Source organism: Panthera onca, chromosome B2 (genome assembly GCF_046562875.1).
Source record: "Panthera onca isolate mPanOnc1 chromosome B2, mPanOnc1 haplotype 2, whole genome shotgun sequence".
Taxonomy (NCBI): domain Eukaryota; kingdom Metazoa; phylum Chordata; class Mammalia; order Carnivora; family Felidae; genus Panthera; species Panthera onca.
Window position 1 is genome coordinate 13427569 of NC_138343.1, and position 21902 is coordinate 13449470.

At 59.8% G+C, this 21902-nt stretch overlaps 2 protein-coding genes across 10 annotated transcripts in view; one reads left to right on the top strand and one right to left on the bottom strand.

Moving 5' to 3' along the window:
• The window catches only part of DTNBP1 (dystrobrevin binding protein 1), a 132136-nt gene extending 130745 nt beyond the window's left edge, over positions 1–1391 (top strand). For all 3 annotated transcript variants that reach the window (XM_078446615.2, XM_078446613.2, XM_078446614.2), the window contains one exon: positions 1077–1391. In XM_078446615.2, the coding sequence (XP_078302741.2) occupies positions 1077–1267 (191 nt within the window). In that variant the 3' untranslated portion in view covers positions 1268–1391. The remainder of the gene's footprint in view (positions 1–1076) is intronic.
• Positions 1392–1845: 454 nt separating this feature from the next.
• Positions 1846–21902, bottom strand: part of JARID2 (jumonji and AT-rich interaction domain containing 2) — a 272087-nt gene continuing 252030 nt past the window's right edge. For all 7 annotated transcript variants that reach the window (XM_078446618.2, XM_078446619.2, XM_081795699.1 and 4 more), the window contains 10 exons: positions 21004–21096; positions 17765–17883; positions 17600–17670; positions 16668–16782; positions 14092–14197; positions 12552–12734; positions 11751–11881; positions 10951–11134; positions 7714–7821; positions 1846–3853 (listed from right to left, as the gene is read on the bottom strand). In XM_078446618.2, coding sequence (XP_078302744.1) covers positions 3671–3853; positions 7714–7821; positions 10951–11134; positions 11751–11881; positions 12552–12734; positions 14092–14197; positions 16668–16782; positions 17600–17670; positions 17765–17883; positions 21004–21096 — 1293 coding nt within the window. In that variant the 3' untranslated portion in view covers positions 1846–3670. The remainder of the gene's footprint in view (positions 3854–7713; positions 7822–10950; positions 11135–11750; positions 11882–12551; positions 12735–14091; positions 14198–16667; positions 16783–17599; positions 17671–17764; positions 17884–21003; positions 21097–21902) is intronic.

The window sequence follows — 21902 nt, forward strand, 5'->3', positions numbered from 1 at the left end:
GTTCTGCCTCTTGTGCCGCCACTTGTGGGCTCACGGCGGCGGGGAGGGGGGCTCTGGTTGACCCGTGGTGAACCTCTCCCAGCTTGTGATGCTCGGCCCAGATTCGTCCAGGGACCGCGCAGTCGGACCCGGGTCGTCCTTCTTCCTCGGGCTCAAAAGGCCTCTCGGGGTCAGGCTGTAAGGCCTGGAGCTTGGGGCTCACCCTCAGCAACCTCCCCCCCCACCCCATGCTGCCCTTCCCCCCCCCCCCTCCCTCCACAGGTGGTCGCTTGACCTTTTGCTCAGCTTGGGCTGATAGTTTAAGAGTTAAGTCGCCACCCTTCGGGCACTTGATCTCCATTTACTGCCTTCCCCAAATTGCAATTCATGGAAGTCCAGTAGAAATTTTCCAAGGCCCCCTCTACCCCGCCCGATTTAAGTCTGGGACGAGCCCTGCAAGGTGGGGGCAGGGCTGTCTCATATGCACATCCTTGCTAAGAAAGCACTTCTGTTCTTCCACAGGCGCAAAAAGGGAAAGGCTCAGACCAGGGTCCCGGCGCTACTAGGCCCCCTTCCTCCGAAGCCCACCTCCAGTTTCCTTGTCCACTTGTGTTTCCTCTACCTTCTCCCCGAGGCAGCGCTCTCCCCCTCCCCGCCGTCGGGGGGGGGGGGGCTGGGGCAGGGCAGTCTTGAGAGTGCCTGGCGCTTTCCCGGAGTCAGGGACAGACAGACTGGGGTTTAGGACCTTCTTCAGTTTCCCTGAACTTGGAGAACTGCTATAAGATCAGTGAGACCGGCGCCCAGAGAAAAACTCCCCGAATTACTCGCCAGGACATGTCCTGATGGCCGAGGTTCCTGGGCTGCTCCTCAAAGCAAGGCGGCCTGTGCCTCCGGCGGTTTCTCTCAGAAGCCACCCCGGACGGCCGGAGGGTCCCCGGCGCCACCTGCCCTCGCGGAGACAGGCAGCCGGGTTCTGTGGCCCCCGGAACCAACGCCGCCCGCCCCTTCTGTTCCGCGCGCGTGGGGGGGCCGGGTGGGGGGGGGGGGGGGGCGTCTCCAGCACAACTTCCGTGGCAGCTTCTCTGTTGTGTTTGCAGGGCCCGAAGCGGGCGGCGGGCCGATCGAAGTCACCCTCCAGGTTCCCAGGCCCTCCGCGTCGCGAGCCGAGCCGCCGTCCTCGCAGGCCCCCGGCGACGGCGGAGAGTCCCCCGTCGTCCAGTCCGACGAGGAGGGAGTGGAGGTGGACACGGCCCTCGCCACCCTGCACACCGACGACAGCGACTCGTAGGTGTGCGCGCCCCGCCCTGGAGGCAGGTGCCGTCCCCGAGGCTCCTGGTCGTGACGCAGTTGCCGCCGCCGGCGCGTGAGGCCCTGACTGTACAAACCGCTGACAATAAAGCTTGCGGACTTCACCCCGACAGGGTACAAAGCCAGTTTGTGCGGAAGGGCTTCGAATTCCAATTTGTGCAGCAGGGAGGGTGTCCACACGTGCCGCCCCCGCGATCCTGAGTCCGTCCTCCCGAGCGTGGCTGTAGCCGGCACCCGAAACGGCCACCGCACACGGTCCGCTCCACCGCTCCCTCCTTCCTCCTGCTGAGGAGCGGGTCGCACGCGGGGTCCCCTTCGCCACCACTGGTAGCCCGGCGCCTAGTGAGGGAGGGCGGCCCGGCCTGCTGTCGCGTCCCACGACGTGCCACTGGCGGGCGCAGGGAGTGAACGCTAAGCCGCATCCGTGGGGCCTAAGCGACGGGGTTTCCGAGAACCACCTGCGGACAGGATTGGGGGGCGGGGGGGGGGGCGGTAAACTCGCCGCCGCGGGGGGGAGTCGCAGCCCTCTGCCCGTTCACCGGAAAACAGAGACCAATCTCAAAAAAACTTGGTTTTTATTATTAAACCTTGTAGTACAAACCTGAAAAGTAAACAAAAAACTGGCAATAAACAACATGAAGTCTTCCCTCCCGCGGGAGGAGTGCAGAGCAGCGCTAATAAATTAAATGTCAAACTGTAAGCCATAGGCAGAAGTTTACTGTCAAAAAGAGGGAAAGTACACAGCAAGGCCATAAAAACCGGACAACCACATCGGAAAACACGTGACTCTGTTTATGTAATTGTTAAATATTCCAAAAACAGTTCAGTCTTCTGCAACAACAACCGACAAAGTGTATCACAGGACGCTCCCGACAGTCCCACTGGCAAGCTCAGTGCATATGAGTAGCTACGGGCTCGATGGATCCAATTACGAAACAAAGGACAGCTCGTGAAAACAGTTCCCTTTTTTATTCCACACGTACTGTACACACAACCGGAGAAGGGCAACAGCTACTCCATTATTATTTTGTTGTTGTCGTTCAGTGATGTAAGCAGCACTTATAAATGTTACAAGAAAAACCCTGTAAGCATCCAATCCACCCGATGAAGAAACGGAAACGTAAGGCTTTTCTTCATCTTGTCCTCGCACCCTCCCCACCCCCCACCGAGAAAAAGGCTCAAGTATTTAAAACAATTTACAGGCGTATGTACAAAAGGGACGGGATTCTTTTTTTTTCTTTTTTCTTTTTTTTTTTGTTACAACATGAAGAGAAAAAATAGACAAGATGAGCGCAAATGCATTTTCACATTCAGAAAGAACTGCAGACCTCCTAGTGGCTCTAAGTGTGACCGTCGACGAAACGAGTTTAGAAAGAAAGATTAATGCTGACTTGTGAAGGTGTAAACCAAGCAGTGACATGAAGACGGAATGTTAGAGAGATTGCACGTCTAGGACAAAGAAGCACTTTCGGCTTCGATCACTTTTTTTTCCTTTTTTGTTTTTTTGTGGTTTTTTTTTTTCTTAAGGATGCTATTGAAGGGTTTTTTGATAAAGTAGCCAACAGCACCAAAAAATAACAGAATGGATTTCCTAATGAAATCAGGCACAGGTTTCCCTCACGTGACCCCTCCAAGGCAGGCAGTCTGCTTTCTTCTCTCGCTTTCCTCTTTCCCTTAAACAGATGCATAGAGATGTGCTGGTAAAGAGAACCTCGTCGTCCGCTTCCGCATTTTGCCTCGGGTTAGGAAACAACGTCCGCCTTCAGCTGCCATAACCGCCCAAAGAAACAAAATGGGGGTTCTCCGGTTTTAAAAATTACAAACTCATTTTGCACATGACAGAAGAAAAGACAGCCAAAGTAAAGCCATTTCTTTTCAAGTTTTGTGTGTGTGTGTGTGTGTGTGTGTGTGTGTCTCCCCTATCCCTTTTCCTCTCTAGAAAAATCTGCTCACATGACTGGTTTTTTAAAATTTGTTCTCCAAACTTCACCCTCTTCGAAAATGGGTTAAAAAAGCCTTTTTTCCCCCCAAGTTACCAAAAAAAACCAAAACAAAAACAAAAAACAAAAAAACCAAAACAAAACAAAAAACCAAAAAGGCTTTTTTCAGCCACAGGGGCGATACAAATTAATACAGCCCCCTCAAGGGTTTTTAAAACAGTGAATATACGGCAGTTTCCAAAATCTGACTGCAGTATCTAGGTATTCTAAGTACAAAAAAAAGTTCAACAGTTTAATGCTAAAACAAAATTAGTTCTCTAAAACCAGAAGAAAATCTTCTTTAGAGCTAGTGCAAAGACAGCTTGTATCCTACAGCAAGTACTCCAAACTAGAATATCATAATTACAAAAAAATATATATCGATCGACACGGTGTTGGCATCTTCACGACGAGCTCGAAGCACTTCGGGGGGAACCGGAGGAGGAAAGCCGGGGTGGCGGCACGTCCACGGTCGCCCTCTTGCGGGGCCCTCTTTTCGGTGTGGGTTTGCCGAGACGGTTCTCGATGCTGCCGTTCTTACCAGACACTTTGCCGCAGATCTGATTGACCAGACTGATGATCTGCTCCTGTTTCCGGGCGAGAGGAAGACAATTAACAGACCAGAAGCACGCGATCCCGGACTCCTCCCGGGGTGACGCTCACCACCACAGCACAGGACAGGGGGGCTGCGGAGTGCTGCCCCGCGGAGGCGGTTCACGAACCAGGCAGAACGATCCTTGAGAACCAGGCCCCTAACCTGGCCCCTAAAGCGGGCCCTTTGCTTCTCACAGACACACCTGCCACTTCATGGCCCGGAGGGATGAGGGGCAGAGCACCTGCCCCAACGCGCGTCCTAGCCTCCGAGCCCCCGAGCCCCCGCCACGGCACTGCCCCGCGGCTGGCAGGGTCACTGAAATCCCTGAAGTCCCACAACTGTACCCAGTACGTTGTTTTCTACACGCATCTCACGTGTAACGTGTCCCTCGCCCCGGAGCCTGGGCCACCCAAACAGCAAGAGCGGGTCACCGTCCCGCGGCCACACGACCCAGCCACCTGGCAGACGGGCTCCGTGCGCGGACAGGGTAACGGGGCTGCCTGCACGCGAGGCTCACGGGGGCGTCCCAGAGGCTTCTTGCCCCGAAGAGGCCAAGTGCCTAGGGCGGTGTCATTCCAGCTGCCCGGGCACTCGAGCCTTCCTTCACCTGGCCTTGCAGATAAATACACGTGTCTACTTCTGGATATTTCTGGCACCCCCTCCTCTCGGCGAAGGGGAGATGATTAACAAGCATCCTTAAAGTCAATCAAGGGAACCATTCTGCTGTCGGCATCAAGTATGTATTTGTAACCTCAACACCACTCCGAACCATGCAGTTTTACGAGAAACCATGGGGGGAAATACCAAAATGGCATATGGCCAGACCTTTCAGAAGCACCTGCTCTGGACCAGGATCAGAGGGAACCATGTGGACACAGGGGGGGGCGAGGGGGGGGAGGGGGGATTGCTTATCCTTCACTCAAAGGCCTGGGGTTCACCTGAGTCCGAAGCTGGCCCTCCCGCAACAGGAGCCTCTCCTCACGGAAGTGGAAGGTGTTAAAGGCGAAGAAGTGAAAACCGTGTGGGAAGAAAGTGAAAAGCACCCTAGAAGCAACAGGGCCACCCGTTTGCGCAAACGCTGTCTGTGGCCATTTTTTCAAGCACTTTTTTTTTTTTTTTTTTTTTCAACGTTTTTTATTTATTTTTGGGACAGAGAGAGACAGAGCATGAACAGGGGAGGGGCAGAGAGAGAGGGAGACACAGAATCGGAAACAGGCTCCAGGCTCCGAGCCATCAGCCCAGAGCCTGACGCGGGGCTCGAACTCACGGACCGCGAGATCGTGACCTGGCTGAAGTCGGACGCTTAACCGACTGCGCCACCCAGGCGCCCCATCAAGCACTTATGATAAACTTGCTAAACGAAGATAAATAGATGAGCTGCTTTAAAACCTGTGGCTTAAGCTTTCGGGGCACCACGGGCCGGGCAGGGCCCTGCCTGTGCCCTGTGGCTCCCTCGGCCGGCCCGGGGGGCTCGGACCCGGGATCTGTGTGCCCCAAATACCGGGCCTTCCAACCAGAGCTGCGGTGCCCTCACGAGGCATTTCTGAAACCCAGCCAAGAACCAGAAATTACAGAGTTAAAAAGCACACAGCTTAAAGAAGGAGCGGATTCAGATTCTCATTTACTAAAATTAGTCCAATGACAAAGTAGGCGGCTTCTACGCCCTTTTCTCTTACTCATCAAAGTGATGAAGCTTCACACAGACCCTACAGACGGGATTCTCTGTCCCATATTCCGGTCACAAAAGACAATGGGCTACAGATGGAAGAACCCAGATTTTGTAGAGCCTGAAACCCTGAGGGCGAAGCCCCCCAGCATGTGGGCGGCACCCCGTGGGCTGACCGTGCTGTTCTGACTCCCCGCTGAGGGTGTTTTTGTCGCGGGCTCTGACGTCCGCGGGTACAGCAGAGCAGCAGGGCGCGCAGGGCGGTTATGCCTTCACCGACGCACACCCTAAAAGCCAGGCCCGGATCTATTCTCAGCTCAAGCTTATTCCGCCAAAGTCTTATTACCCCGACCGACCCGCAGCCTGAGCCCCCACAGATGCGCCACCACGCCCTCCAGAGTCCTGCCCGGAGCAGAGACGTGTGACGCCAGGCGTGGTCACCTCACCCAGGACCCACCCCCACTGAGATCTGGGTGCGGGGGCCTGCGGGACAGAGGGGCCCTTGGCAGATACAGCCCTGGGGGCGGGGCCCTGCTGGGGGCCGGGGGCGGGGCCCTGCTGGGGGCCAGGGAGGGCCTGGTGCAAGGGTGTGTGCAGCCGCCCAGGGTAGGGGACACAGCACCACAGTGATCTGAAGGGTGACCACCCCATCCCACCCCCGCCAAGAAATGTTCCGGGTCAGCCAAGACGTGAGACACGTCCTCCAGTCGCCGCGCAAGCGACTGCCCAGCAGCCCAAAGCGTTCATGCTGGACGTGCCAGGAAGTCACCGAGGCGCGGGCCCGCTGCTCGCTGCGGGGAGAGCCCTGGCCCAGTGGCACCTGCTCTCCGTGCCGGCTAACAGACACCGCCAACCGAGCGCGCGAGGGCTTCAGACGGAGTCTGCCTCTGCAGACGACCGGGGACTCAGCGAGACAGGGGCCATCAGGGGACCGTGAGGCGCGACGCCCCGGACCAGAGTGGAAGCACAGAAGTGACGAGAACTGGCTGGACTGGCACTTATACAAAGCTGGAAAGGGATCTGGGGAGCTGGATGCAGAAAGACAAGACTTCATGTTTCAGCCCGGGGCCCTTGGGTGAGGACCCAGAGCCGCCCCCTGGCCTCGTGCGCGGCAGCCCCGCCGGGAGCCCGGCAGTGGCTTGTGTCAGATGCTCCGCGTTCTTGACCTGATGTCGGTTACACGGGAGTTTCTATGGAGATGAAAGACGCCGGGCACGGTCTGCAGCACTTCCAGGAGTGACCCACGGCGTCCACGCCCCCACGCGCCCCCTGCCCCCACCCTAGCCCCGGGCAGATGGCGCAGTCACGAGGGTCATCGGCGCCAGGTGTCGGTCACCAGTGCAGCGGGACTCTCGGCAGACCCCGAGCTCCTCATCGCACTGACCCCCACCCTGGTGGCTGCTCGCTGTGGGGGTGACCGCGGCAGGCAAAGTGCACGGCTATGGGAGGTGGTGGCCGAGGGGGCTCTGCAGGGCTGCAGCGAGGAAGGCTGTCTGGCCCTGGCCCCAGAACCCTAGAATCGGGCTTTTCCGGGAAAACCAGAGACAGCCTTGGCTCTGAGGCCCCTGAAGTGGCCAATGCTGCTCACAGGGGGCCCCCCGGCCCGGAGAGAAGGGAGACAAGGCCCTGATCTTCCTGTGCTGTCCACACCATGACCTGTCCTTCCCTTCCCCACCGCCCCCCCACCCCCAACGGCTGCATCTGTCCCGCGATGGAGATGCACAGGTGGCCCACCGTGCCCCTGGATCTGGACCCTACCGGGAGGGGACAGCACAGTCCCTCATTTCCTCAGCAGCCTAGCCAACCAGTGGGGCCAGCACCCAGATCCCGCCCTCGTAAACGGAGGCCCTGGCGGCCACTGGTGCTGACAGAGACGCTGTAGGGGAGAGATGGGCCAGGCTCCCGTGCAGGGGGAGGTGGGCCAGGGGTCCCCATTAACTGGAAGAAGAAAACCGAGATAGAACGAAGTTTGTGGAAGTAAAGAAATCTCCCCGGTGTTAGTTCCTAGGGCTCCCCAGGTCGGATCGGACACAGGCTGGACCCCCACCCCACCCCTACTTTCTGTGGAGTCAGGCCGTCCAGACAGGGGCCCAGCACCACACTGGGTGCCCTCGGCCTCGGTTCACACCAGCTGTTCACCTCTGGAAAGGCCGAGCAGGGCACAGGTCCCCCCGGTGCGGACTGACCTCATCGTAGCGGTACATCAGCTTCAGCCCTCGACAGGACTTCTGCTTCTCCACGTGGCGCAGAGCACACTCCAGGCAGAAAACCACGTTCTCGTTCTCCTGCACGACCTGTGGGAACAGCGGCGGCCGGTCCTGAGGTGCAGAAGCCATCGGGCCCCCCCCACCCCCCCGAGGGAGCAGGGGCAACTCAGGGAGGCCCGACCCCGGCTAAAGTCCCCTCCCGATCTCTGCTGCCCCTTCCCAGGAGGGGTTCTCGCCAGCGACAGGCTGGAGGAGACAGGATGAGACCGTGGTGCCGCTGATAAGCTCTCAGGCACTGGGCCTTCCGGGACCTTGTGCACACAAACCACCTGGGGAGAAGATGTGGCAGGGTGACCGGGAAACGCACCCCGAACGTTTCAGCGGCGCGATCGATTCTGCTGGTTACCCAGAGGCTGCCCCCCGCACGCCCCTGGGGGACCCGATGCCTCTGCCCGAACCTGCCCCGAAACTCCAACTGCCTCCTGGGTGATCTGCAAGCCGGACAGGCCCCGACCCCCTGCCAGCCCGTGGGAAAGCCTCTGGCAGCGGGAAGCGCACACCAGGGCCTGGGGCCCAGGGTCCCTGTAGGCAGCACAGGGCCTGATCCGCCACAGACATGAAGATTTGGGGGTGGGGAGGGTGCAGAGGGACAGCTGGTTTGCATGGGGGCCCTCCCCCTGTCCCCGTCCCCCCCAACTTCTAGTCCTGGTCTCATTTAGAAGGAAATTCGGGAAAATGCTGCCTTCACACACAAGACGCGAGAGGTTCACAGGCCTTTTCATGAAGACTGAGGAGAAACAGCCAGCCGCGGGAGTAAGGAAGTGACACTTAAGGGAAGAAACCCATCACCTTTTAAAGACGCTCAGGCTCAGGACAGGAATAAGCAAAAAGAGGAAACCGTAAACAAAAATACAATCTTATTACTAATCCAAGCACTGAAAGTTGTGAATCAAAATAAAATCTCAATTTTTACCTATGAATTCAGGATGAGACAAGCTTTCTTTTCTAAGTAACTTAATAAAGTTTTTTATTTATGTGAGAGAGAGAGAGAAAGAGCAAGCAAGCGTGAGCAGGGGAGGGGGCAGAGAGAAGAGAGAAAAAGGAGACAGGATCCCAAGCAGGCTCCACATGGTCAGCACAGAGCCCTATTTGGGACTCGAACTCAGAAACCGTGAGACCAGGACCTGAGCCGAAAAGCGAGAATCAGATGCTTACGGAGGCAGTGCAACGTTGGCTTTCTTAAAACAACAGTCAGGCTGCTAGGAAATGCCTAGTGACAGCCTGAAAACAAACCCACGGGAACAGGCCAGTGCCCCGCACGGAGGTCGTGACAGTGCTGTTCATGGTCGTGGGAAGTAACGGGACACTTTCCCACGGGAGTAACTCCGTTCCAACACAAGAGGGACGCCCACGGGACTATGTGGCTTTTATGAGCCAAGCTCACAAAGCATTTTTAAGACCCGGGGAAATGCTTATGCTTTTCTTTCTCTCAGAGAGCATGGCTCTTGATTTTCTCTCTTTAGAAACGCCTTGGAAAAGAAAGACTAAGGCGGAAGAAAACACAGATCTTGCTGGACTTCTAAGAGGGCTACACCCGGATCGAGCCGCTGAGAGCTGAAAACCTCCTAAAGTTGAAACTGCACGTTAGGCAGCTAACCTCCCGGACAGCACAGCTCGGCCGGGCCCCCCTGACGCGTGCTCCCGACAGCAGTCTACGCTGGGCCAAGTCCCGCAGCACAAAGCCTGTGTGACAAGACAGGCTGACTGTCCCGTGTGACTGCTTAAACGCCGTGCTGAACGTGAGGCCAGAAGGGCTGCATGGGGCAGAGCGGTTGCCGAGAGAATCGGCCATTCAGCCTCGTGACTGCAGAGCTGGCTGGGAGCCGCGGTCACCGCTGCTCTGCGTCACACGGGGGACCCCGTGGCACATCGCGGGGGGGTGAGGGCGCGGCTGTAAAGTAAAAATCCGAGTACAGTTTCCACTAAATGCCTACCAGCTTCGGACCATCGTAAAGTGGAAACGTCCTAGGTTGGGAAGCATCCGTGTGCACGTGTGTGGCCGCTGTGGATGCCATTCTACCCCCCTCCCCCCACTCCCCGCGCCCCCAATCAGGTAAGTCCTAACGCCCAGTACCTCAGAATGGGACTGTATTTGGAGGCGGGGCCCAGAACGAGGCAACTGGGGTCAAATGAGGTCACAGGGAGGGTCCGGTCCAAGTAGGACTAGTGTCCTTACAAGAAGGGGTTAAGACCTAGACCCTCCGGGTGAGGGGTGAGGGGTGAGGGGTGGGGGAGGGCACACGTGAAGAAGACCCGGGGAGACTGTGGCCATCTGCTCGCCAAGGACCCAGAGGCCTCGGACGAAACCCACACTACCGCCTCCCGGAGCCCAGACTCGCGGCCTCGAGAGCTGGGAGGGGAGGGAAGGGACGGTCGTCCAAGCCCCCCGCGTGCGGTGCGGACTAACACAGTTCTCCCCTTCTCTCAGCCTTCGGACTCCATGGGAGCAGCTGGGGGTCCCCCACCTCTGCAGGGCACCCGGCCGAGGGCTGGGGGACACGGGGTGAGGCGGCATCCTCCAGGCACGAGGCCAGGAGGGGGACAGTGGTGTGCCTGATGCCCCGTGCCTCCGTGACCACGTGGGACGTCAGTGCCACGGCGGGTGTGAGGACACTAAGCTCCAGTCACTGGAGGGCCGTGGGCACCGGGCAGAGGTGCACGGCGTCCGGACAGCCCTGTGTGGGGGCGGCCACCCCGACGGACCACACCAGGCCGGCGGCCATTCCCCTGAGGCGTCGGGGCCCCGCTCTGGCCTGGGACGGCTGTGGGGAGACACCGTGACCGCACGAACACGGCTAAGCCCAGGGCTGGGCGGGCCGGGGACACCGGCGGGGACTCTGTGGAAGCCAACAAGGACGAAAGCGGGCAGACGACCGCGGGAGCAGCAGCTTCCGCCAGAGGCCAGGAGGCTGGAAGCAGGGCTGCTCCGCTGCGGGGACTGTCCGTTCTGACCCAAGACAGCCCCAACTCCGCAGGGCAGCGCACTGGACCCTGACCCCGAGGCAAGAGCCGAGGACGCGCGGGGCCCAGGCCCCTCGGGGGCAGCGGCCGGGTGGGGGTGGGGGGAAGGACGGGGAGGAGTGCAGGGCAGAGGAGAGAGGAGCACGGGGCAGGGGCGAAAACCGTCCCGACCCGCGGCCGCACGCCCGGGCTCACCATGGACAGGTAGCACAGGTGCTGGCAGACCTGACACCTCCTCTCTGACGTCTCCAGCTGCAGCCACTTTCGAGGCTTTTTCTTGCCATCCGCCATGGCGCCGTTGCCGTCGTGGCTGCCGTAGCGGGCGGACGAGTGGAGGCCGGCCTCGAACAGCTGCCGCCGCTGCCGCAGCTCCGTGTCCCTGCGCGGACAGAGCGGGGGCGGGCGTCAGGGCGCCGTCGGGCCACGCCGGCCTCTGCCTCCGCCGGGCCCCGCCCCGCGGCCGGAGGGAGTCGCGCACGGAGGCGAGCTTCGGCTTCGGCCTCGGCCCTGAGCCGCCTCCACCCGTGGGGTCTCCCCTCTGACCGCGGAGGACGGAAGCCAGGACGGGGTCTCGGACTTGGCGGGACCCACGGGCCACAAGCAGAGGCGGTGGGCGAGCTAGACCGCGGCGGGGCGGCAGGAGGGCTGAGTGAGGAGCACCGTGCGCCACAATGGACGTGCGGGGCCGGCTGGGCCTGGGGGCTGCCGTCTCCTCTCCGGGGCCACCCCGCCCCCACTCCCTCCCACAGGCGGCTGACGTCCTGAGAGTGCCCAGCGACACGTACTAACCCCACACACGAGGCAGCGAGAGAGCAAGAAGAAAAGCCACCACTCTCCCCCGAGTCTCCACCGGCCGAGCACCAGGTGGGCCCCGTGGTTCCGAGAGGTGGCCCTTGTCCCGCCGCCCCCCTTCCGCCTGTGCGCGGGGCCGGCCTCGGCCTGTGGCTCCTGGGCGCTCCCCTTGCCCTGCTGGGCCCAGAATCCAGACTCGTCACCTGAGCTCATCCAGAAGGGCGGAGATGGTACTGAGAGTGGGGCCGTTCTCCTTTTTTGCTTCCGCTTGTGCAATCTGGTAGAGGAGCTTCTCCATGGAGAACGGCTTAGCTATGTGGCGACGCTTCATTTCCTGCAAGAGGGGGTCACGGCCTTTAGGGCACATCTTCCTTACCAGGCGTCTGCCGGGGGTTCTCCCTCATTTGGAAGGCGGGGGGCTGTCTGAATTCTCAAACTCTGACTTCCATCTGGATTCGACGCAACTGGGAATCCTGGGAACGTTCCTGCCCGCCTGGGAGACCAGCACGAGGCAGCGGGAAAGGTCATCGCTTGGGGCCACCAACCACAAGGCAGGTGCCACGGATTTAAAATGGGTGCGGGGGCACCTGGTGACACACTTGGGTCAAGCAGCCGACTTCAGCTCAAGTCATGATCTCATGGTTCGTGGGTTCAAGCCCTGCATCGGGCTCCGCACGGAGGATTCTCTCTCCCCCTCTCTCTCCCTCCCCCACTCGCACTTTCTCACAAGAAATACACTTAAAAATCCGCACCCGCTTTTCTTCTTTGAAGTTTTACCTTCAACTCCTTCCGTACTGTGTTCCCAACACCATGTGGGAGTCAACAACAGAATTCAAAACCTCTCATGATACAAACTTTCCTTTTAGAAAAAACCCCTCGGCTGCCTCTTAAGAGGTTTCAAAACTCTTATTCTGAAACTCAGCATCGCCTAACTAACGTCAGACCCGCGAGTGCAGGGCCGTGCGCGCTGCCGTGCACCCACGCGGGGGCCGGTCCCACCTTACCTTGGCCGTCTCGAAGCCCATACTCGTCCACTGGGTGGTGGCAAAGTGCACGGTCTCAGAGACGCTGTAGCCGCAGCACACTTTGGACACAAAGGACCCCGGGAAGCAGACGACAAACTGACCGCTCTGCTGCACGGTCCTGTGAACCTTGATCCCCTCCCTGCACAGCACCTCCGGGGAGATCTAGGGAGACAGGCTGGGCTCGGGGGCTTTCCTGGCTGTCGCCCCCAACCACTATCGGCCGCCCAGAGCCCCCCTTCTGTGACAGGTCCGCCAGCCCCTCCCCCAGTGAGTGGACCGACACGCACCCCTGCTGGCCAGGAGGGGGGGTGTCGGGACGGAAGGGACCTGCTGGCCACGAGTTGGATGAGGTTTAGTATTAAAGATTTGCTTCTCCTTTGAGAAAATAAAGACACAGGGGCGCCTGGGTGGCTGAGTCGGTTAGGCGTCCGACTTGGGCTCAGGTCATGATCTCGCGGTCCGTGAGTTCGAGCCCCATGTCGGGCTCTGTGCTGACAGCTCAGAGCCTGGAGCCCGTTTCAGATTCTGTGTCTCCCTCTCTCTCTGACCCTCCCCCATTCATGCTCTGTCTCTCCCTGTCTCAAAAATAAATAAACATTAAAAAAAAAAAACAAAAAACAAACAAAAAAAAAAAATTAAGTTTTTTTTAAAAAGAAAAGAAAGACACATAATTCCTAAGAACAACAAAGATCTGCATGGATACCGGCCTAAAAGGGACAACGGTCCCGCAGGGGCACGGCCTCAGTGAAGACCCGGCCCTGTCCCCATGCAGCACTGCCAGGTTCGAACGGGGTAAATGGATACCACCTGGTGGCTGCTGGGAGGCCTCTGGAGCCGGGCGAGCACAGGGGTGCAGGCTGGGGGCCCCAGGCCCAGCACATCGAGGGGCTGCTGCTCCCCTTTCTCTGGGCTGAGCCCAGAGTGAGCGGGGCCCTGCAGGGACGGGAGACCGAGGCGGGGGTCAGCAGAGGCCAGAGGGAACCTGAACTCAGGCGTCAGGACACAGCTCAAGGCTACAGACCCCCAGAAACTCAACTGGCCCAGGACTTCCCGAAGACAGGGTCAGAAGCCCCTGTGCTGGTCCTGTGATGGTGAACATCCCCGACCGGTAGCCCAGTCACCCAGGTGCCCAGCAGGTGGGGACGGCAGGGCACAACAGAGCCTGAAGACCACCCGACACAAGCCCGTGGCCCCCGCCTCCTAGATTGCCCGGTCTCCACTTACAGAAAAAGCAGGCCCTGAAACAGACTCAAAGGCCAGCTCAGGCCTCGTAAGCCCGGAATCCCGTGCCGTCTGAGGGAAACACTGCTTTCGTAAAAGAGAACGGGTTGGTTCTCATAAAAGAGGACAGGTTGGCTTGCACGGATCCCCGGAGGGTTCATTTTTCAATGTCCTCTTTGCCTCTGGGGGGCGGGCCAGCAAGGAAAGGGACTCGATAAGACCGCTCAGGGTTGGGTCCCAATCCTGAATGCCCGCTCCCGGCCAGCATCCGCGGCCCCGGGCAGCGGAGGGGACCTACCATGACGTTGCTCTCCAGCATCTGTAGCCCTGGGGTACCGTTGGCTTGCAGCAGGGTGTGGACCACATCCTCCAGCTTGTTCTCCTCCTCAGCAGGAATGCAATACCTGGGTTGTGTGGGAACACGGGCGGGACACAGCCTTGACGTGGAGCCTCTGCCCGGGGAGCGCTCGCTGGGCCCGCCCTGCAACCCTCCGTCCCAGAGGGGAGCGAACGCCGGCTTGCAAAGTGGCCTTGGGGGGTAGCCGGGAGGAGGAACGCACCCCAGTGACCGGCGCCCCGCTTCCCAGGGCGACACCGCTGCTCCCAGCCAACGCGGCCAGAACGCAGCCACGGCGGGCGAACGCGCCCCCGTCACGTGAAGCTGACCTACGCGTGAGCCAAAAAGCCTTCAAACCCAAACCAGATGTCGAAAGCCGCCTAGAAATCAGATCCAGACACACATGCAGACGTGATCAGCCTCTGCTAAGTGCCCTAAACCTTCAGAGGACGCGACAGGACTCCGGCGCTGGTCCCCCGGGCAGCCGAGGGCTGCGGCGGCCGGAACGGGCGAGGGGACCCCCGTGTTCTCCGAAGAGCAGTCCAGCCTGTGCGCTCGGCGCCTCACGGCCAAGGCTGCAAGGACACCACAGCAGCTGTGAAATCCTGGAACGGGAGCTGGTAAAAACCCAGGGGACAGAGGAACACATTCCCGGAGGGAGCCGTGTGCCGGGAGCCAGCCCGGCTCAGCCAGCTGAGGGCACAGGACGGGCGCCACCACGAGAGCCACATCAGGCGAGCTGCACAGGCAGACAGAGGGGCCAGGCCACAGGGGCAGGGGACAGCGCAAGCCTTTCCGGCCGGAGCTAAGGAGCCGCAGGGATGCTGGGGGGAGACAAGGCTGAAGACGTGGGCAGAACTTCACCAACAGAAGAATCTGGAACCTCACCGTGTTACGGGGAGGTGGGGGGAGTCGTCACCAGTGTCCCAAGAGGGCCCACCAGGGACACACTCCTGGAACGGTCCTGACTGGGCCACAGGCCAATGAAGCCACTGACCTCCCTTCAGGGGAGTCGGCCAGACAGCTCACATCCTGCCCCCGATACAACCGGTTCCAAATGTCCAACCTTCCCACGGGCCCCCTGGCTGGGCCTCCATCGCCACTGGAGTCTGTGAGGCAACCCTACCCTTGGAGGCCAAATCCTGCTTTCAGTCGCCAAGCACCACATTCACGTTCTCTGTAAATGCTGATTTCAACGCCTGTGTATCCTACTCCTGACCTGTGACTGAAATCCAGGGGTTCTACCCTAAATCACCTGTTTTAAGAAAAATCACACACCATCAAGTCCCAGGGTCACATCCCGGCCTCCTCTTCACTCTCCACCAGCAGGGTTTCTGGGGATGAGGCTTCCAAAGGCCCACGGAGTCCGACGTCTCCCCACCTCTAACTCGCGGCGAGGACGGCCTCGCAGCCACAGCATCTCACCGCCCCTCGCCCCTGTGTGCAGGGCGGGCCGGGTCACAGGCCTGGGCGGGACCCTCTGCTCCCCAAGCCGGGCGTGGCCACAGAAGCTCGTCCACGGGGAACAGCCCTCCAGACGAGCAGGCCGCACACCCCTGCACGCCACGCACTCTGTCTCGGGCCACCAGCCCCCGTTCCGGCCTTCCCGCAGGATGCCGAGGACCCCCCATCCTCGGTGGCACAGCCCCCCACAGGGGTCCCCCGGTCCCGCCAGGCTTCGACACTAAGCACACCTGTGGGAACGTGGCCCGAGAGCAGGGGAGTCCCGGTGCGGAGGCTGTGGCAGAGACAGGCTCCCGGGGGGAGAGCACCGGTTGTGCGACTTTGCGTGTTTTAATAAAGAATGCCGAATCACCCCCTCAGGACAACAGCTGCAGTTAGTGTGGGACAGATGTGGTGTCGGTGGCTTGTCAGGTGACAGGACAGCCTGATTACGTGCAGTAATTTCCCATCTGCCACCGGGAAGGAAGGGCCCAGAGCACCGGCCGTGGACGGGCGGACAGGGCAGGGTCACAGGTGGGCACCCAGGCAGCGGTCAGAGTAAACCCGTGCCTCTCCCACAGCAGGGACCCACTCCCAGTGACACCTGTGCTCTGTGGCAGCGACGGGTCGGACGCCCCACTGTAGAGATGCCAAAAATAACCTCACACCAGGCCCGGGAGAGGACGGTTTACACTGGGTGAGGGGAAGGCTGGGGACCCAGCACAACCACTCCACCTTCTGTGACCCCCCTAACTGCTCTTTCCCCTAACAGGACACGAAGTCCTAGAAAACACCACCGACAAATAACGTCCCAGAAGAAAAAACAAGGGTAAGCAGGCAGCTGACAAAAAAGGAACAGAAACGGCCAATAAGCACACGAAACGATGCTCAACCTTGCTCACCATTCGAGCAAATCAAACCTCCTTCGAAACCTTCCCGCCACCTCAAGCGCTTCCAAGGGAGCTAAGAAATCCTGTGACTGAACCGGGGGGCACAGGACCAACCCGCACAAGCAAGCTCCCGGGGGCGGTCGGCCGCCTGGTGAGAGGTGGAACTTTCCGGAACGCTGGGGCCCCCAGGGCAGGCGTACTCACCAAATGCAGTCAGCACCAGTGTGTAAGTAGTCGATATAGGGAAGGTGGTTTTGGTCTCGAGACCAGCATGAGGTAGAAAAGACCATGCCGATGTTTAGCCAGGGAATTGTCACTCCTGCCAAGGGGGAGAGAGGCGTTACAGAGGACAGCCACATGGCCCCTGAGTGACGGCACCTAGAAACCCCTGCCTTCTTCCCAAGCGGAGAGACAAAGAAAGAAACAGGACTCAAAAGTCAGACGACACCGGTGAGAAGGTGCTCGCTCCTTCCTGTTAGCTACGCAGAAAGGAAGCCAAGGCAGGCAGACACGGTTACAAAACGGTTTTTAAAAACCTCTTCATCTGTGAGTTTCGGCGGGAAGCCCTAAGATGCCCCGAGGGGCAGCACACGGGGACTGTGGTCCACCAGCCACGTGCCGTGGCCCGCTGAACCTCAGCTCAGGACGCCCCACAGACATGTCGACCTGAACTCCTACGTGTGCTGGATGGAGGCAGGAAGCTCAGGCCCCACTCTCTGGGGAGGCCTCGAGGAATCGCTTGCTCCCCCCGCCACCCCCCAGCGTGTGGAGGGGCCCAGCCGTCAGTGACCACAACCCCCAGTGACCACAACCCCCAGGGCACCTGGCTGTCCCTGCCCTCTGCAAGCAATCGATCACTTCTGAGCCCACACCCAGCCCTAAGGAGTCAGGACATCAGCTTTGACAAGACCAATTTCAAGATGAAACCTTGGCCACGAAGTGTCTCCCCCGCTTCTAGATGCTACCATTCGGTTCACCTCTGCACACTTTTCTGACTTCAACGATCCCATTCCTCTGCACGCTAAAGACCAAAGCTTCCAATCTACGCGATCTACGCCGCTAGCCTCCTGTCCCGTCCCGGTCGTTTGGGGCAAGGGGCCTCGGGACCCGGAAGACGGCGGCCGCAGCAGGCTTACCAGGCACAGCACCGAGGTGACGCAGGATGGACCCTGTGTTATTGGGGAGGACGGTGAGGTTCCATCCGTGCCTGCGGCAGAGGAGAGCAGAGGGGCGTCACAGACTGGCAGGGGGGGGGGACGCCGCCGAGGCCCCCAAGTGCAGGCCAGAGCATCGGACGTTACCTTGAAAACGGTTCTGATTTTCCCACTGGGAATCCGCTGCCGTGAGTGTTGGTGTCCACCTTGCCACAGTGCACGGCCACGTGGCAATCCTTCTCTTCCACGAGCCTCCAGTACTCTTGCTGTGGGGACAGGAGAGGCCCGGTCGGCACCGCGCCGCGCGCGAGTCACGGAGCGCGGGTCGGCGCGAGGCCATCGACGGGCGGCCGAGGAGCCCGTCCCACGGGAGCGGCGGGGCGCCTCCGACAGCACAGAGTAAGACGGCAGGGGTCGGATGGCCCTGGAGCAGACACATCCCCACAGAACCGCGGACGGGCGCCAACCGAGACGTGGTCACCGCGTTCGGCGAGACGCCCACCGGCAGGTGCACAAAAGCCACAGGATGGAGGACTCGGCCTCTCAAGGGAAGGCCGTGCGGACACGTGGATGAACCCGGAAGACCCGAGGCTGAATGCAGTGAGCCGAGCACAAAGGGACAGGCGCCGTGTGATGCCACCTACACGGACACACGGCATCACGGTCAAAGAGAGAGACAAGAACGCTGGCGGCCAGGGGCCGGGGAGTTAGCGTCCAGTGGGAACAGAGTTTCGGTCTGGGAGGATGAAATCCCGGAGACGGATGGTGGGGACGGTCGCGTGGCAACGGGAAGGCACTGAATGCCACTGGACCACGCACAGAGAAAACGGCTGAGGTGGTTACGTTACGTTATGTGTATTTTTACACAGTTTTAGAAGTCATGTATACGGGGCACCTGGGTGGCTCAGTGGGTTCAGCGTCCGACCCTTGATTTCTGCCCAGGTCACGATCTCGCGGTTTTTTGAGTTTAAGCCCCACATCGGGCTCTGCGGTGACAGCACGGAGCCGGCTCAGGATTCTCCCTCTCCCCCTCTCTCTGCCCCACCCCAGCTTATGTTCTCTCTCTCAAAATAAATAAACTTAAAAGTTTTTTAAGTTATTTATACGAAAAGCAGGGGGGAAAGCAACGAGAGGAAGGAGGGGGAAGCCGTCCCCCCAACATCCTATAAAGAACACGGCCTCCAGATTGGCCATCTTGACAGACACACACCTTCCTCCCTTCCAGTCACGGGTGATCCTGACTTCTCAGCCCCGTCTGTGCATCAGAATCACCAGGAGTGAAGACTACTTCCACCCGGACTGTGATCCAGCCAACTAAATCGGACAGGGTGCCAGGGGGATGTCACACGACCAGTTTTTAAAGCCTACCAGGGGGCGCCTGGGTGGCTCAGTCGGTTAAGCGTCTGACTTCGGCTCAGGTCACGATCTCGCGGTATGTGAGTTCGAGCCCCGTGTCGGGCTCTGTGCTGACGGCTCAGAGCCTGGAGCCTGTTTCAGATTCTGTGTCTCCCTCTCTCTCTGACCCTCCCCCGTTCATGCTCTGTCTCTCTCTGTCTCAAAAATAAATAAACGTTAAAAAAAAAAAAAAAAAAAAGCCTACCAGGTGACTGTAAGGAGTCTCAAACAGCCAGGGGCAGAGGGGGGTCAGGAACGTGTTTTGCCAACAGCTAAGATGTGCTCAAGTTTCCCACAGGCAATTCCCCCAACTCAGAGGCCTTTTTTGTTTTCAATTTTCATTCCAGAAGCACAGCATCATCTTCCCTAATACCTTGGCAGACCCCATTTAGCTGGAACCGCAGGGAAAGGAGGAAGCCTAGCGAACAAGCAGCGGGTGTCACGACGCAGTTTGGCTCAGAGAAGTGCTACCACGAACCATACAGGCTCCACAACAACTTCTCCAAAGGGGGACCAGCCTGGAGGGGTCGAAAGCCCCAAGAATAAATCCCACAACATTATGTGTCTGGGTTCCTTAAGCGTGTCTCCTGGAAGGGGAGGAACAGAGTCTGTGTGAGGGGATAGCTCGAGGCCCGGCCCTGCCACCGGGTGTAGAGACCGACCAACGGCCACCTGGGGAAGAAGGGGACGGCCACCAGCCAAGAGGAAGGCCCAGACCTCTTTGGCGGATCTAGAAGCTAGACAGACTCCGACTCATCCAAGTCTGGATTTTAGCAGACCTTCCCCTTGTGTTCAAATATTAGGCAAGTGCTTAGGAGAAAGCGAGACTCTCAGAACGAATTCCTGAGCAGGAAACTAAAACAAGCTGTGTGTCCTTCGTGCCCCACACAGGATCAAACCCTGCAGCCTCTGAGGCCCCCACAGGAACCTGCGCTGAGCAGCCAAGGCCTCCCTTCCCAGCCCAACTGTTCACCCCAAAAGGTCCCATCCCTTTCTCCTGCCACCACATCCCACAAATGCCATGAGCACTCGGGAAGCAAGTGTGACCCAGAGTCGTGGCTGAAGGGATGTGGCTTCCGCGGGTCCAAAGCAGGGGGGTCAGGCCATGGTGTGGTATTCGGAGGCGCCACCCAGGGAACAGAGCTGGGGCGGCCCCGTGCAGATCAGCAGAGACATGCGGCCCGAGGGAAGGACGACACTCAGGGCTAAAACCAGACACGGGGAGGTTCCCCCAACGGGGAAGCCTGATCCGCGGGGCCGGGGCTCCGGTCCTGGGCTTCTGATGGCTGCCGTGCGTGGCCCGTGCGGCCTGGTTTGACCTGGCCCGTCCAGGGACTTGTCCTGACGCCCCACCCTGGGGAGGCCGGGCCCCTAGCAGTTGGCACGGGTGTATGCACAGGGGCAGACATGCTTGACAGGAAGAGGGAGCCTGAGACCCGCCCACCAGCCGCTGCCCTCGACCAGCCATGGGAGCTCGGCTTCCTTCCCTTACAGGACCAGGCGCGGGGCACCGGGTTGGGGAGGTGAACAGATCCGGTCCCCGTCCTGCAGCGGCTCACCCAGAAAGCCCCCTAATCGGCCGGGCACAGGAGGGCTCCGGGCTTCCCAGCCTCACGCTAACTCCAAGAACAGAGTTGGGAGAAGCACAAAGATGGCAATCTGCCAATCCCATTAAAGAGAAAACAGGGGAGAAGAGAGCAAGTGCAACCGTGGTTTCAAGGGATTCCGAACATTCTCTTACATAAGAGACGATGGGGTGAGGGGTCCCCCAGGCAGGGGACGCGCCCGGAGCTCACCCCGACTTGGCGTCTCCCCACCCCTGGCCGGGGGGAGGCACACACTCTTCGCTACACCTCTTGTGCCCTTGAGTGAGTCTAGATTCGGTGACGACTTGCCAGCCCCCCGGCACACAGACACCCAACGATGGCCCCGGGGGTCCCCTCAGCACCATCGGGCACCAGCGGGCCCGGGGCCCCGGGAGGCGCGCTCACCTCGATTTCAGCCGGGGCGGGCTCCTTGCTGAAACACATGTTCATGATATTTCTTGCTGTTCGATAAAAAGTTGTTAAAGACACAGACCTTCCCTGGAAAGAAAACAAAGACGAGAGTAAAAAGCGTGAGAAGCCAAACTGAGCCCCAACCCCACGCGAGGCCGCACCCCTGTCCTGGACCACGGCCGCTGTGTGTCCTGAGCTGACGTGGGCAGGGACCACAGAAGAACGTGCTCTCGGGAGGGTCCTCGGTGCCGACCGCGGGGGATAGAGGGCCCCTCGGCCTCGCACCAGCAGCAGACGACCCCTGCCCTGATCCGGCAGAGATGGAGGCCATGCGCCTGGCGGGCCTGCCTCGCACAGGCACACCCCTGACACACAGAAGCACACTTCGCTTTACGGGGAAGGGGGTACGATGTGGGAAGGGCGCAGAACTCCCCAGTTTACCCCACCTGAGGGGCAGGAGGAGGGGCTGGGGGCCAGGGAAGAAACCAGCGGCATCCCAGACCCGCTCGGAGCTGGGGCCGGACCAGGGGTGGGAGAGGGCCCGAGAGACACAAACGTCAGGCACCCTCCACACCTGAGAACCAGCCAAACAAGCAGCCTCCTCGAGCAACCCTGGGGAGCAGAAGCGCTCTGCTCGTTCTCTGCCACAGAAGCCACGCACTGCCCCCTCCCACCTCCCGGGGAGCACCTAGCATGCCAGATACCTAGCATCAGGACGGCCAGCACCCTGCCCTCTGCTGCCCCCTGCCCGGCGATCTCCACAGCGACGTGCTCAAGACGGCTCACGGTTTCGGCCCGGGAATCCCACCGGAGACTCCGTTCTCACCTCCACAGACAGGAGGTTTCGTTTTGCAGAGGCAAGCCTGGTCAGAGCTGTGCTTTTCCTGACCGGG